The sequence below is a fragment of the Tachypleus tridentatus genome, chromosome 7 (assembly GCF_004210375.1).
Source record: "Tachypleus tridentatus isolate NWPU-2018 chromosome 7, ASM421037v1, whole genome shotgun sequence".
NCBI lineage: Eukaryota > Metazoa > Arthropoda > Merostomata > Xiphosura > Limulidae > Tachypleus > Tachypleus tridentatus.
The window spans coordinates 40,234,626-40,251,928 of record NC_134831.1 but is presented as its reverse complement, the minus strand read 5'-3'; the positions used below and the strand labels follow the sequence as shown (position 1 = coordinate 40,251,928).

Genomic DNA, 17,303 nt, shown 5'->3' with positions numbered 1-17,303 from the left:
GGATTTTAAAAGCCTAGTGTAAAACAATAAGTTTTAAAGACGTTTTAATAACATGACAATTTTTAGCAATCTAAAATGTTCCTGTGTAACTTCCTATCAGAACTAGTTGTGTTCCAGTGGTTAATGTGCCCAATATTTTAGATCTTGTTAAATTTGTGCTCAAAAACCACCTGAAGTATTTAGCCTTTTCGAAAAACTTGGCGCCGGCGGTAACATAATAAAGTTACGTTGATGAGCGTAATTTTCATTAGCGTCCGAGAGTAATAAATGAATAACCATCTTAATAGTCTCAAAATTTCTCTCACATCAAACATGCTCGCCCTTTCAGCCGTGGGGGCGTTATAATGTGATGGTCAATCCCACTATTCGTTGGTAAAAGAATAGCCCATGAGTTGGCAGTGGGTGGTGATGACTAGCTGTCTTCCCTCTAGTCTTACACTGCTAAACTATGGACGGCTAGCACAGATAGCCCTCGAGTAGCTTTGCGCGAAATTCAAAACAAACCAATCCAATTTCTCTGTCAACACTGGTAACAGAAAACCACTACGTATCAGGCTTGGTTTAATATTAACGGCTGGGATAGATCTACTTGTTAATATACCCCAACTTTATTGTAGGTGCGTTGTAAGAATGACAGTTAGATTTCACTATTCAGTCATACCTGTCTAACCCAAAGAGTGAGGGATACTGCCCACTAGCTTACTTTCTCTCTTTGTCGCACCAAACATGCTCGCCCTTTCAGTCGTGGTGGCGTTGTAATGTGACGGTCAATCTCACTATTCGTTGGTAAAAGAGTAGCGCATGAGTTGGCAGTGGGTGATGATGACTAGCTGCCTTCCATCTAGGCTTACACTGTTAAATTAGGGACGGCTAGCACAGATAGCCCTCGTGTAGCTTTGCGCGAAATTCAAAACAAACTAAGCCAAACTTTCTCTCTTGTCTGTTAGTTAGAGATTAGGGACAATTACATGTGTGTAATCCCTAAGTGGAGAAATTCTGACACTTGAAAACTTACGTTTCTGCTTAACTACCAGCAATGAAACGAAAGAGTGATAAAAATGGGACTCGACACTCGGTAATTGTGTTTTCCACAGACTATGTAACATTGTGTTGTACACAACAAAAAACTCGCTGTGAGAACGCTTCTGACTATAACCTTTTAGTATGGAGGGAAAACTACACTCAAAACTTTTATTTAACATTAAAATATGCACTAGTTTTTATCAAGTATATTCATTCACACTGATTAAATCACAGTAAAATTCAGTGGTCCCGATTTATTGCTTACATATAGTTTGATTTTGACCATACAATACCACAACGAGAACTTTATTGATCAGTGACTGTTGACCAGCAGAGGGCACTACTGACTAGAGCAGGAACATAAAATGAGGTCTAGGCTAAGTATTCACGGGCAGACTATTTCAATTTAAATTCGTCCTAAGAATTTAATTGGAAAGAATCATGTACAGCAATGCGTGAGTACATCTAACTATTCTCCTGATTTAGTTATTATTGTGAAATATGTATACTGCAATTACAATTTGTTTTGCGTAACATCGGCAACATATATGTAACCATGACAACATATTCCAGTTGTTTTGCGTGAATACAACAACAACAATTTTGTAATTGAGTGAGTGGTATTGTTGACAGATTTTGTTATTTAAACGTATTAATTAAATATTTAAATATAAGTTACAGTACATGTGGTTATATACGTATATAAATATCGTGAATATCTATTTGTAAGTAACACTGTGAGTATAAGTTATTAACCTGAAGATGACCTAAGAAGGTCGAAACGTTGTTCTCTGCTTTATTAGTGAAAGTGTTAATACCCATACCAGCCATCCTCAGATATATTTTTACTTCAAGTAGGTTTCTCGTCATTACGAATAAGTTATTTGTTCGAATCAACATCGGGTACGGTAGTTTGTGCGATATAATACAAGTGAACTGGAAAAAATTATATTACATTACAATTAAAAAATATATATTTATATGTAATGGAAATGTTTACTCAAGAAGAGTTAAAACCTAACTATGGATGATGTAATTTATATCAACAGCAATATGCAAAGTGTGTATACAGATACACATCTTGTAAAACTAGCTATTAGTACTTTGTATTAATTCGCTTCCTATTTCTAAGCCTATTATAATTTGTATCTTCTTCCCCCCTCTGCTTCCTTTAAATAAGTACACGGCCCCAGTTGAGTTGACGTCTTTGGCAAAAAATAATATAATTTCAGCATTGGGGTGGAGGTGGAGGAATTGAAACCAGAAAATTGTCATCATCATTGTGTAACTGATCTGTGGTTGACTTTCCATTAACTTTGATCTGCAAAACGAGTGGTTACGTCAACCAAGAACTTTATGTAGATTACACTTGCACTTGGAGCAGGAAAAGGACCATCTCAATGGGTTTCTTAATTAAATTATGAAACAACTAATTCGTAGTTTGACTTCGTAGACCAATTAGTCAGCAAACACCGTTGGGATGGGTAATAAAGTCCATCTTCTGTTTCTGACACCACTTCGTGCTTCAGACATTGTTTGATGACTTTATAAGTGCCTCACGACGACTTGAAACTGTCCGAGCAAGGTATTCTTCAAGAGTTTCTCTAATTATATTTATTCTATCTTTAAATAATCGCCGCCACGAAAAATTAATTTTGTTCTCCATTAATGTTCTGTAAGCTTCAATATATGAGAATATTGTTAACATATTCTATTGTTAAGAATATAAGTTAACATTCGTTATTCTATATTATTTAAGCTTCGGAAACTGTAAGAATCAAGTGAGTCTGAGTTTATTCATTCTTTAATATTATTTAGGTTTCGGGAATGTAAGAACCAAGTGAATCTGAGTTCACATTTATTGTTTAGTATTATTTAGGTTTCAGAAACTGTAAGAACCAAGTAAGTCTGAATTAATCGTTGTTTAATATTATTTCGACTTTTGAAACTGTAAGAACAAAGTAAGTCTGAGTTAACTCATTGTTTAATATTATTTAGACTTCGGAAACTGTAAGAATCAAGTGACTATGAGTTAACTCATTGTTTAATATTATCTAGACTTTTGAAACTGTAACAACAAAGTAAGTCTGAGTTAACTCATTGTATAATATTATTTAGGCTTCGGGAATGTAAGAACCAAATGAGTCTGAGTTCACATTCATTGTTTAGTATTATTTAGGTTTCAGAAACTGTAAGAACCAAGTAAGTCTGAATTAACTCGTTGTTTAATATTATTTAGACTTCGGAAAGTGTAAGAACCAAGTGAGTCTGAGTTCACATTCATTGTTTAGTATTATTTTGGTTTCAGAAACTGTAAAAACCAAGTAAGTCTGAATTAATCGTTCTTTAATATTATTTAGACTTCGGAAAGTGAAAGAATCAAGTGGGTCTGAGATAACTCATTGTTTAATATTATTTAGACTTCGGAAAGTTTAAGAATCAAGGGAGTCTAAATTGACTCATTGTTTAATATTATTTAGACTTTTCAAACTGTAAGAACAAAGTAAGTCTGAGTTAACTCATTGTATAATATTAATTAGACGTCGGAAACTGTAAGAATCAAGTGACTCTGAGTTAACTCATTGTTTAATATTATTTAGACTTCGGAAACTGCAAGAATCAAGTGAATCTGAGTTAACTCATTGTTTAATATTATTTAGACTTCGGAAACTGCAAGAATTAGGTGAATCTGAGTTAACTCATTGTTTAATATTATTTAGACTTTTGAAACTGTAAGAAGAAAGTAAGTCTGAGTTAACTCATTGTATAATATTATTTAGGTTTCAGAAACTGTAAGAATCAAGTGAGTCTGAGTTAACTCATTGTTTAATATTATTTAGGTTTCGGGAATCTAAGAACCAAGTGAGTCTGAGTTAACTCATTGTTTAATATTATTTAGACTTCGGAAACTATAAGAACTAAGTGTGTCTGAGTTAACTCATTCTTTAATATTATTTAGACTTCGGAAACTGTAAGAATCAAGTGAGTCTGAGTTAACTCATTGTTCAATATTATTTAGGCTTCGTGAATATAAGAACCAAGTGAGTCTGAGTTCACATTCATTGTTTAGTATTATTTTGGTTTCAGAAACTGTAAAAACGAAGTAAGTCTGAGTTAACTCGTTATTTAATATTATTTAGACTTCAGTAACTGTAAGAACCAAGTGTGTCTGAGTTAACTCATTGTTTAATATTATTTAGACTATTGAAACTGTAAGAACAAAGTAAGTCTGAGTTAACTCATTGTATAATATTATTTAGACTTCGGAAACTGTAAGAATCAACTGAGTCTGAGTTAACTCATTGTTTAATATTATTTAGACTTTTGAAGCTGTAAGAACAAAGTAAGTCTGAGTTAACTCATTGTATAATATTATTTAGGTTTCAGAAACTGTAAGAACCAAGTAAGTCTGAATTAACTCGTTGTTTAATATTATTTAGACTTCGGAAACTGTAAGAACCAAGTGTGTCTGAGTTAACTCATTGTTTAATATTATTTAGACTTCGGAAACTGTAAGAATCAAGTGAGTCTGAATTAACTCATTGTTTAATATTATATATACTTTTGAGACTGTAAGAACAAAGTAAGTCTGAGTTAACTCATTGTGTAATATTAATTAGACTTCGGAAACTATAAGAACTAAGTGTGTCTGAGTTAACTCATTCTTTAATATTATTTAGACTTCGGAAACTGTAAGAATCAAGTGAGTCTGAGTTAACTCATTGTTCAATATTATTTAGGTTTCGGGAATGTAGGAACCAAGTGTGTCTGAGCTCACATTCATTGTTTAGTATTATTTAGGTTTCAGAAACTGTAAGAACCAAGTAAGTCTGAATTAACTCGTTGTTTAATATTATTTAGACTTCAGAAACTGTAAGAACCAAGTGTGTCTGAGTTAACTCATTGTTTAATATAATTTTGACTTCGGAAAGTGTAAGAATCAAGTGAGTCTGAGTTAACTTATTGTTTAATATTATTTAGACTTCGGAAAGTGTAAGAATCAAGTGAGTCTGAATTAACTCATTCTTTAATCTTATTTAGACTTTTGAAACTGAAAGAACAAAGTAAGTCTGAGTCAACTCATTGTATAATATTATGTAGACTTTCGAAACTGTAAGAACAAAGTAAGTCTGAGTTAACTCGTTGTATAATATTATTTAGGCTTCGTGAATATAAGAACCAAGTGAGTCTGAGTTCACATTCATTGTTTAGTATTATTTTGGTCTCAGAAACTATAAAAACGAAGTAAGTCTGAGTTAACTCATTGTTTAATATTATTTAGGTTTCGGGAATGTAAGAACCAAGTGAGTCTGATTTAACTCATTGTATAATATTATTTAGACTTCGGAAACTGTAAGAATCAAGTGAGTCTGAGTTAACTCATTGTTTAATATTATTTAGGTTTCGGGAATGTAAGAACCAAGTGAGTCTGAGTTCACATTCATTGTTTAGTATTATATAGGTTTCAGAAACTGTAAGAACCAAGTAAGTCTGAATTAACCCGTTGTTTAATATTATTTAGACTTTTGAAACTGCAAGAACAAAGTAAGTCTGAGTTAACTCATTGTTTAATATTATTTAGACTTTTGAAACTGTAAGAACAAAGTAAGTCTGAGTTAACTCATTGTATAATATTATTTAGGCTTCGGAAACTGTAAGAATTAATTGAGTATGAGTTAACTCATTGCTTAGTATTATTTAGGTTTCAGAAACTGTAAGAACCAAGTAAGTCTGAATTAACTCGTTGTTTAATATTATTTAGACTTTTGAAACTGTAAGAACAAAGTAAGTCTGAGTTAACTCATTGTTTAATTTTATTTAGACTTTTGAAACTGTAAGAACAAAGTAAGTCTGAGTTAACTCATTGTTTAATATTACTTAGACTTCGGAAAGTGTAAGAATCAAGTGAGTCTGAGTTAACTCATTCTTTAACATTATTTAGACTTCGGAAAGTGTAAGAATGAAGTGTGTCTGAATTAACTTATTGTTTAATATTATTTAGACTTTTGAAACTGTAAGAACAAAGTAAGTCTGAGTTAATTCATTGTATAATATTAATTAGACTTTGGAATCTGTAAGAATCAAGTGAGTCTGAGTTAACTCATTGTTTAATATTATTTAGACTTCAGAAACAGTAAGAATCAAGTGAGTTTGAGTTATCTCCTTGTTTAACATTCTTTAGACTTCGGAAAGTGTAAGAATCAAGTGAGTATGAATTAACTCATTGTTTAATATTATTTAGACTTTTGAAACTGTAAGAACAAAGTAAGTCTGAGTTAACTCATTGTATAATATTAATTATTTTTTGGAAACTGTAAGAATCAAGTGAGTCTGAGTTAACTCATTGTTTAATATTATATAGGTTTCGGGAATGTAAGAACCAAGTGAGTCTGAGTTCACATTCATTGTTTAGTATTATTTAGGTTTCAGAAACTGTAAGAACCAAGTAAGTCTGAATTAACTCGTTGTTTAATATTATTTAGACTTAGGAAACTGTAAGAACCAAGTGTGTCTGAGTTAACTCATTGTTTAATATTATTTAGACTTCGGAAAGTGTAAGAATCAAGTGAGTCTGAGTTAACTCATTGTTTAATATTATTTAGACTTCGGAAAGTGTAAGAATCAAGTGAGTCTGAGTTAACTCATTGTTTAATATTATTTAGACTTCGGAAACTGCAAGAATCAAGTGACTCTGAGTTAACTCCTTGTTTAATATTAATTAGACTTTAAAAACTGCAAGAATCAAGTGAATCTGAGTTAACTCATTGTTTAATATTATTTAGACTTCGGAAACTGTAAGAACCAAGTGTGTCTGAGTTAACTCATTCTTTAATATTATTTATACTTCGGAAACTGTAAGATTCAAGTGAGTCTGAGTTAACTCATTGTTTAAAATTATTTAGGTTTCGGGAATGTAGGAACCAAGTGAGTCTGAGTTCACATTCATTGTTTAGGATTATTTAGGTTTCAGAAACTGTAAGAACCAAGAAAGACTGAATTAATTCGTTGTTTAATATTATTTAGACTATTGAAACTGTAAGAACAAAGTCTGAGTTAACTCATTGTATAATATTATTTAGACTTCGGAAACTGTAAGAATCAATTGAGTCTGAGTTAACTCATTGTTTAATATTATTTAGGTTTCGGGAATGTAAGAACCAAGTGAGTCTGAGTTCACATTCATTGTTTAGTATTATTTAGGTTTCAGAAACTGTAAGAACCAAGTAAGTCTGAATTAACTCGTTGTTTAATATTATTCAGACTTCAGAAACTGTAAGAACCAAGTGTGTCTGAGTTAACTCATTGTTTAATATAATTTAGACTTCGGAAAGTGTAAGATTCAAGTGAGTCTGAGTTAACTCATTGTTTACTATTATTTAGGTTTCGGGAATGTAAGATCCAAGTGAGTCTGAGTTCACATTCATTGTTTAGTATTATTTAGGTTTGAGAAACTGTAAGAACCAAGAAAGACTGAATTAACTCGTTGTTTAATATTATTTAGACTTTTAAAACTCTAAGAACAAAGTAAGTCTGAGTTAACTCATTGTTTAATATTATTTAGGCTTCGTGAATATAAGAACCAAGTGAATCTGAGTTCACATTCATTGTTTAGTATTATTTAGGTTTCAGAAACTGTAAGAACCAAGTAAGTCTGAATTAACTCATTGTTTAATATTATTTAGGTTTCGGGAATGTAAGAACCAAGTGAGTCTGAGTTAACTCATTGTATAATATTATTTAGACTTCGGAAACTGTAAGAATCGAATGAGTCTGAATTATCTCATTGTTTAATATTATTTAGGTTTCTGGAATGTAAGAACAAAGTAAGTCTGAGTTAACTCATTGTATAATATTATTTAGACTTTTGAAATTGTAAGAACAAAGTAAGTGTGAGTTAACTCATTGTTTAATATTATTTAGACTTTGGAAACTGCAAGAATCAAGTGAGTCTGAGTTAACTCATTGTTTAATATTATTTAGGTTTCGGGAATGTAAGAACCAAGTGAGTCTGAGTTCACATTCATTGTTTAGTATTATTTAGGTTTCAGAAACTGTAAGAACCAAGTAAGTCTGAATTAACTCGTTGTTTAATATTATTTAGACTTTTGAAACTGTAAGAACAAAGTAAGTCTGAGTTAACTCATTATATAATATTATTTAGACTTCGGAAACTGCAAGAATCAAGTGAGTCTGAGTTAACTCATTGTTTAATATTATTTAGACTTTTGAAACTGTAAGAACAAAGTAAGTCTGATTTAACTCATTGTATAATATTATTTAGACTTCGGAAACTGTAAGAATCAAGTGAGTCTAGTTAATTCATTGTTTAATATTATTTAGGTTTCGGGAATGTAAGAACCAAGTGAGTCTGAGTTCACATTCATTGTTTAGTATTATATAGGTTTCAGAAACTGTAAGAACCAAGTAAGTCTGAATTAACTCGTTGTTTAATATTATTTAGACTTTTGAAACTGCAAGAACAAAGTAAGTCTGAGTTAACTCGATGTTTAATATTATTTAGACTTTTGAAACTGTAAGAACAAAGTAAGTCTGAGTTAACTCATTGTATAATATTATTTAGGCTTCGGAAACTGTAAGAATTTATTGAGTATGAGTTAACTCATTGCTTAGTATTATTTAGGTTTCAGAAACTGTAAGAACCAAGTAAGTCTGAATTAACTCGTTCTTTAATATTATTTAGACTTTTGAAACTGTAAGAACAAAGTAAGTCTGAGTTAACTCATTGTTTAATTTTATTTAGACTTTTGAAACTGTAAGAACAAAGTAAGTCTGAGTTAACTCATTGTTTAATATTACTTAGACTTCGGAAAGTGTAAGAATCAAGTGAGTCTGAGTTAACTCATTCTTTAACATTATTTAGACTTCGGAAAGTGTAAGAATCAAGTGAGTCTGAGTTAACTTATTGTTTAATATTATTTAGACTTTTGAAACTGTAAGAACAAAGTAAGTCTGAGTTAACTCATTGTATAATATTAATTAGACTTTGGAATCTGTAAGAATCAAGTGAGTCTGAGTTAACTCATTGTTTAATATTATTTAGACTTCAGAAACAGTAAGAATCAAGTGAGTCTGAGTTAACTTATTTTTTAATATTACTTAGATTTCAGAAAGTGTAAGAATCAAGTGAGTCTGAGTTAATTCATTGTTTAACATTATTTAGTTTTCGGAAAGTGTAAGAATCAAGTGAGTCTGAGTTATCTCCTTGTTTAACATTCTTTAGACTTCGGAAAGTGTAAGAATCAAGTGAGTATGAATTAACTCATTGTTTAATATTATTTAGACTTTTGAAACTGTAAGAACAAAGTAAGTCTGAGTTAACTCATTGTATAATATTAATTATTTTTTGGAAACTGTAAGAACAAAGTAAGTCTGAGTTAACTCATTGTATAATATTATTTAGGCTTCGGAAACTGTAAGAATTTATTGAGTATGAGTTAACTCATTGCTTAGTATTATTTAGGTTTCAGAAACTGTAAGAACCAAGTAAGTCTGAATAACTCGTTGTTTAATATTATTTAGACTTTTGAAACTGTAAGAACAAAGTAAGTCTGAGTTAACTCATTGTTTAATTTTATTTAGACTTTTGAAACTGTAAGAACAAAGTAAGTCTGAGTTAACTCATTGTTTAATATTACTTAGACTTCGGAAAGTGTAAGAATCAAGTGAGTCTGAGTTAACTCATTCTTTAACATTATTTAGACTTCGGAAAGTGTAAGAATGAAGTGTGTCTGAATTAACTTATTGTTTAATATTATTTAGACTTTTGAAACTGTAAGAACAAAGTAAGTCTGAGTTAACTCATTGTATAATATTAATTAGACTTTGGAATCTGTAAGAATCAAGTGAGTCTGAGTTAACTCATTCTTTAATATTATTTAGACTTCAGAAACAGTAAGAATCAAGTGAGTCTGAGTTAACTTATTGTTTAATATTACTTAGATTTCAGAAAGTGTAAGAATCAAGTGAGTCTGAGTTAACTCATTGTTTAACATTATTTAGTTTTCGGAAAGTGTAAGAATCAAGTGAGTCTGAGTTATCTCCTTGTTTAACATTCTTTAGACTTCGGAAAGTGTAAGAATCAAGTGAGTATGAATTAACTCATTGTTTAATATTATTTAGACTTTTGAAACTGTAAGAACAAAGTAAGTCTGAGTTAACTCATTGTATAATATTAATTATTTTTTGGAAACTGTAAGAATCAAGTGAGTCTGAGTTAACTCATTGTTTAATATTATTTAGGTTTCGGAAATGTAAGAACCAAGTGAGTCTGAGTTCACATTCATTGTTTAGTATTATTTAGGTTTCAGAAACTGTAAGAACCAAGTAAGTCTGAATTAACTCGTTGTTTAATATTATTTAGACTTAGGAAACTGTTAGAACCAAGTGTGTCTGAGTTAACTCATTGTTTAATATTATTTAGACTTCGGAAAGTCTAAGAATCAAGTGATTCTGAGTTAACTCATTGTTTAATATTATTTAGGCTTCGTGAATATAAGAACCAAGTGAATCTGAGTTCACATTCATTGTTTAGTATTATTTTGGTTTCAGAAACTGTAAAAACGAAGTAAGTCTGAGTTAAATCATTGTTTAATATTATTTAGGTTTCGGGAATGTAAGAACCAAGTGAGTCTCAGTTAACTCATTGTATAATATTATTTAGACTTCGGAAACTGTAAGAATCAAATGAGTCTGAATTAACTCATTGTTTAATATTATTTAGGTTTCAGAAACTGTAAGGACCAAGTGAGTCTGAGTTCACATTCATTGTTTAGTATTATTTAGGTTTCAGAAACTGTGAGAACCAAGTAAGTCTGAATTAACTCATTGTTTATATTATTTAGACTTTTGAAACTGTAAGAACAAGGTAAGTCTTAGTTAACTCATTGTATAATATTATTTAGACTTCGGAAACTGTAAGAATCAAGTGAGTCTGAGTTAACTCATTGTTTAATATTATTTAGACTTTTGAAACTGTAAGAACAAAGTAAGTCTGAGTTAACTCATTGTATAATATTAATTAGACTTTGGAATCTGTAAGAATCAAGTGAATCTGAGTTAACTCATTGTTTAATATTATTTAGATTTCAGAAACAGTAAGAATCAAGTGAGTCGGAGTTAACTTATTGTTCAATATTACTTAGATTTCAGAAAGTGTAAGAATCAAGTGAGTCTGAGTTAACTCATTGTTTAACATTATTTAGTTTTCGGAAAGTGTATGAATCAAGTGAGTCTGAGTTATCTCCTTGTTTAACATTCTTTAGACTTCGGAAAGTGTAAGAATCAAGTGAGTATGTATTAACTCATTGTTTAATATTATTTAGACTTTTGAAACTGTAAGAACAAAGTAAGTCTGAGTTAACTCATTGTATAATATTAATTATTTTTTGGAAACTGTAAGAATCAAGTGAGTCTGAGTTAACTCATTGTTTAATATTATTTAGGTTTCGGGAATGTAAGAACCAAGTGAGCCTGAGTTCACATTCATTGTTTAGTATTATTTAGGTTTCAGAAACTGTAAGAACCAAGTAAGTCTGAATTAACTCGTTGTTTAATATTATTTAGACTTTTGAAACTGTAAGAACAAAGTAAGTCTGAGTTAACTCATTGTATAATATTAATTAGACTTTGGAATCTGTAAGAATCAAGTGAGTCTGAGTTAACTCATTGTTTAATATTATTTAGACTTCAGAAACAGTAAGAATCAAGTGAGTCTGAGTTAACTTATTGTTCAATATTACTTAGATTTCAGAAAGTGTAAGAATCAAGTGAGTCTGAGTTAACTCATTGTTTAACATTATTTAGTTTTCGGAAAGTGTAAGAATCAAGTGAGTCTGAGTTATCTCCTTGTTTAACATTCTTTAGACTTCGGAAAGTGTAAGAATCAAGTGAGTATGTATTAACTCATTGTTTAATATTATTTAGACTTTTGAAACTGTAAGAACAAAGTAAGTCTGAGTTAACTCATTGTATAATATTAATTATTTTTTGGAAACTGTAAGATTCAAGTGAGTCTGAGTTAACTCATTGTTTAAAATTATTTAGGTTTCGGGAATGTAGGAACCAAGTGAGTCTGAGTTCACATTCATTGTTTAGGATTATTTAGGTTTCAGAAACTGTAAGAACCAAGAAAGACTGAATTAATTCGTTGTTTAATATTATTTAGACTATTGAAACTGTAAGAACAAAGTCTGAGTTAACTCATTGTATAATATTATTTAGACTTCGGAAACTGTAAGAATCAATTGAGTCTGAGTTAACTCATTGTTTAATATTATTTAGGTTTCGGGAATGTAAGAACCAAGTGAGTCTGAGTTCACATTCATTGTTTAGTATTATTTCGGTTTCAGAAACTGTAAGAACCAAGTAAGTCTGAATTAACTCGTTGTTTAATATTATTTAGACTTTTGAAACTGTAAGAACAAAGTAAGACTGAGTTAACTCATTGTTTAATATTATTTAGACTTTTGAAACTGTAAGAACAAAGTAAGTCTGAGTTAACTCATTGTATAATATTAATTAGACTTCGAAAACTGTAAGAATCAAGTGAGTCTGAGTTAACTCATTGTTTGATATTATTTAGACTTCGAAAACTGCAAGAATCAAGTGAGTCTGAGTTAACTCACTGTTTAATATTATTTAGACTTTTGAAACTGTAAGAACAAAGTAAGTCTGAGTTAACTCATTGTATAATATTATTTAGACTTCTGAAACTGTAAGAATCATTTGAGTGTGAGTTAACTCATTGTTTAACATTATTTAGGTTTCAGGAATGTAAGAACCAAGAGAGTCTGAGTTCACATTCATTGTTTATTATTAGTTAGACTTCGGAAACTGCAAGAACAAAGTAAGTCTGAGTTAACTGATTGTATAATATTATTTAGACTTCGGAAACTGTAAGAACCAAATGAGTCTGAGTTAACTCATTGTTTAATATTATTTACAATTTTGAAACTGTAAGAACAAAGTAAGTCTGAGTTAACTCATTGTATAATATTAATTAGACTTCGGAAACTGTAAGAATCAAGTGAGTCTGAGTTAACTCATTGTTTAATATTATTTAGGTTTCAGGAATGTAAGAACCAAATGAGTCTGAATTAACTCGTTGTTTAATATTATTTAGACTTCGGAAACTGAAAGAACCAAGTGTGTCTGAGTTAACTCATTGTATAATATTATTTAGGCTTCGGAAACTGTAAGAACCAAGTGAGTCTGAGTTAACTCATTGTTTAATATTATTTAGACTTCGGAAAGTGTAAGAATCAAGTGAGTCTGAATTAACTCATTGTTTAATATTATTTAGGTTTCAGGAATGTAAGAATCAAGTGAGTCTGAGTTCACATTCATTGTTTAGTATTATTTAGGTTTCAGAAACTGTAAGAACAAAGTAAGTCTGAGTTAACTCATTGTTTAATATTATTTAGGTTTCGGGAATGTAAGAACCAAGTGAGTCTGAGTTCACATTCATTGTTTAGTATTATTTAGGTTTCAGAAACTGTAAGAACCAAGTAAGTCTGAATTAACTCGTTGTTTAATATTATTTAGACTTTTGAAACTGTAAGAACAAAGTAAGACTGAGTTAACTCATTGTTTAATATTATTTGGACTTTTGAAACTGTAAGAACAAAGTAAGTCTGAGTTAACTCATTGTATAATATTAATTAGACTTCGAAAACTGTAAGAATCAAGTGAGTCTGAGTTAACTCATTGTTTGATATTATTTAGACTTCGAAAACTGCAAGAATCAAGTGAGTCTGAGTTAACTCACTGTTTAATATTATTTAGACTTTTGAAACTGTAAGAACAAAGTAAGTCTGAGTTAACTCATTGTATAATATTATTTAGACTTCTGAAACTGTAAGAATCATTTGAGTGTGAGTTAACTCATTGTTTAACATTATTTAGGTTTCAGGAATGTAAGAACCAAGAGAGTCTGAGTTCACATTCATTGTTTATTATTAGTTAGACTTCGGAAACTGCAAGAACAAAGTAAGTCTGAGTTAACTGATTGTATAATATTATTTAGACTTCGGAAACTGTAAGAACCAAATGAGTCTGAGTTAACTCATTGTTTAATATTATTTACAATTTTGAAACTGTAAGAACAAAGTAAGTCTGAGTTAACTCATTGTATAATATTAATTAGACTTCGGAAACTGTAAGAATCAAGTGAGTCTGAGTTAACTCATTGTTTAATATTATTTAGGTTTCAGGAATGTAAGAACCAAATGAGTCTGAATTAACTCGTTGTTTAATATTATTTAGACTTCGGAAACTGAAAGAACCAAGTGTGTCTGAGTTAACTCATTGTTTAATATTATTTAGGCTTCGGAAACTGTAAGAACCAAGTGAGTCTGAGTTAACTCATTGTTTAATATTATTTAGACTTCGGAAAGTGTAAGAATCAAGTGAGTCTGAATTAACTCATTGTTTAATATTATTTAGACTTTTGAAACTGTAAGAACAAAGTAAGTTTGAGTTAACTCATTGTATAATATTAATTAGACTTTGGAAACTGTAAGAATCAAGTGAGTCTGAGTTAACTCATTGTTTAATATTATTTAGGTTTCGGGAATGTAAGAACCAAGTGAGTCTGAGTTCACATTCATTGTTTAGTATTATTTAGGTTTCAGAAACTGTAAGAACCAAGTAAGTCTGAATTAACTCGTTGTTTAATATTATTTAGACTTTTGAAACTGTAAGAACAAAGTAAGACTGAGTTAACTCACTGTTTAATATTATTTAGACTTTTGAAACTGTAAGAACAAAGTAAGTCTGAGTTAACTCATTGTATAATATTATTTAGACTTCTGAAACTGTAAGAATCAAGTGAGTCTGAGTTAACTCATTGTTTAACATTATTTAGGTTTCAGGAATGTAAGACCAAGAGAGTCTGAGTTCACATTCATTGTTTATTATTAGTTAGACTTCGGAAACTGCAAGAACAAAGTAAGTCTGAGTTAACTGATTGTATAATATTATTTAGACTTCGGAAACTGTAAGAACCAAATGAGTCTGAGTTAACTCATTGTTTAATATTATTTACACTTTTGAAACTGTAAGAACAAAGTAAGTCTGAGTTAACTCGTTGTATAATATTAATTAGACTTCGGAAACTGTAAGAATCAAGTGAGTCTGAATTAACTCATTGTTTAATATTATTTAGATTTCAGGAATGTAAGAACCAAATGAGTCTGAATTAACTCGTTGTTTAATATTATTTAGACTTCGGAAACTGAAAGAACCAAGTGTGTCTGAGTTATCTCATTGTTTAATATTATTTAGGCTTCGGAAACTGTAAGAACCAAGTGAGTCTGAGATAACTCATTGTATAATATTAATTAGACTTCGGAAACTGTAAGAATCAAGTGAGTCTGAGTTAACTCATTGTTTCATATTATTTAGACTTCGGAAACTGCAAGAGCAAAGTAAGTCTGAGTTAACTCATTGTATAATATTATTTAGACTTCGGAAACTGTAAGAACCAAATGAGTCTGAGTTAACTCATTGTTTAATATTATTTACACTTTTGAAACTGTAAGAACAAATTAAGTCTGAGTTAACTCATTGTATAATATTAATTAGACTTCAGAAACTGTAAGAATCAAGTGAGTCTGAGTTAACTCATTGTTTAATATTATTTAGGTTTCAGGAATGTAAGAACCAAATGAGTCTGAATTAACTCGTTGTTTAATATTATTTAGACTTCGGAAACTGAAAGGACCAAGTGTGTCTGAGTTAACTCATTGTTTAATATTATTTAGGCTTCGGAAACTGTAAGAACCAAGTGAGTCTGAGTTAACTCATTGTTTAATATTATTTAGACTTCGGAAAGTGTAAGAATCAAGTGAGTCTGAATTAACTCATTGTTTAATATTATTTAGGTTTCAGGAATGTAAGAATCAAGTGAGTCTGAGTTCACATTCATTGTTTAGTATTATTTAGGTTTCAGAAACTGTAAGAACAAAGTAAGTCTGAGTTAACTCATTGTATAATATTATTTAGACTTCGGAAACTGCAAGAATCAAGTGAGTCTGAGTTAACTCATTGTTTAATATTATTTAGGTTTCGGGAATGTAAGAACCAAGTGAGTCTGAGTTCACATTCATTGTTTAGTATTATTTAGGTTTCAGAAACTGTAAGAACCAAGTAAGTCTGAATTAACTCGTTGTTTAATATTATTTAGACTTTTGAAACTGTAAGAACAAAGTAAGACTGAGTTAACTCATTGTTTAATATTATTTAGACTTTTGAATCTGTAAGAACAAAGTAAGTCTGAGTTAACTCATTGTATAATATTAATTAGACTTCGGAAACTGTAAGAATCAAGTGAGTCTGAGATAACTCATTGTATAATATTAATTAGACTTCGGAAACTGTAAGAATCAAGTGAGTCTGAGTTAACTCATTGTTTCATATTATTTAGACTTCGGAAACTGCAAGTGCAAAGTAAGTCTGAGTTAACTCATTGTATAATATTATTTAGACTTCGGAAACTGTAAGAACAAAGTAAGTCTGAGTTAACTCATTGTATAATATTAATTAGACTTCGGATACTCTAAGAATCAAGTAAGTCTGAGTTAACTCATCGTATAATATTATTTAGACTTTTGAAACTGTAAGAACCAAGTTAGTCTGAATAAACGCTTTTAGTCGAATACTTGCTGTCAGTTTAAAGCTTGTTTGCCTATTCTCTTGACGAAAAACACCATTAGACATGCTATCATTTCAACTTCCTTAGTAAAGCCAACACTGGTAGTTACAATATTTGCAAAGACTGTAAAAATAAAATTGTTTTAAAGCGAATTCACCAACCGTATCGATTATAATTGTTTTGCTGCTGGCAGTGTCTTTTTCACGGTTATTGGGTTAATTATATAACTTTATCTATCTCAGTCACTGAGACATTTACGAACTCAAGAGTCTCTTATTTAATTTTTTTAAAATTTTGGAGACACATCAGTTATTGGAAAATAGATTTTTTTCAACACTTTATGTTAATTTTTCTTTATTCAAAGTCGATTTTTGCCGTCGATAATGCTGATTGTGACCTATGTATTTACTATTTTTACACGAGAAACGTGCGTACTTCATGTACTTTTTTAAACCGCGAATGCGCGCATGCTGTTTTCACCAGTAAAACAGTACGTGTTGAAATGTTACGAGTAATGTATAGCATTGGTTCGAGTACTTGAAGCAAATGCAGGCCTTTATTAATTTTGTTGTTCGCCCATAAACTAGGTGAGAAAGTTTTGGTTTCT

At 30.2% G+C, this 17,303-nt stretch overlaps 1 protein-coding gene across 3 annotated transcripts in view; it reads left to right on the top strand.

Annotated features, from left to right (window-relative positions):
• The first annotated feature begins 1,365 nt into the window (after nucleotides 1-1,365).
• The window catches only part of LOC143255497 (kinesin-like protein KIF12), a 41,944-nt gene continuing 26,006 nt past the window's right edge, over nucleotides 1,366-17,303 (top strand). For 2 of the 3 annotated variants that reach the window (XM_076511245.1, XM_076511243.1), the window contains exon 1: nucleotides 1,366-1,478. In XM_076511245.1, coding sequence (XP_076367360.1) covers nucleotides 1,465-1,478 — 14 coding nt within the window. In that variant the 5' untranslated portion in view covers nucleotides 1,366-1,464. Of the gene's footprint in view, nucleotides 1,479-2,274; nucleotides 2,609-17,303 lie in introns of those variants that run through there. The other variant, XM_076511248.1, reaches the window with a different exon arrangement.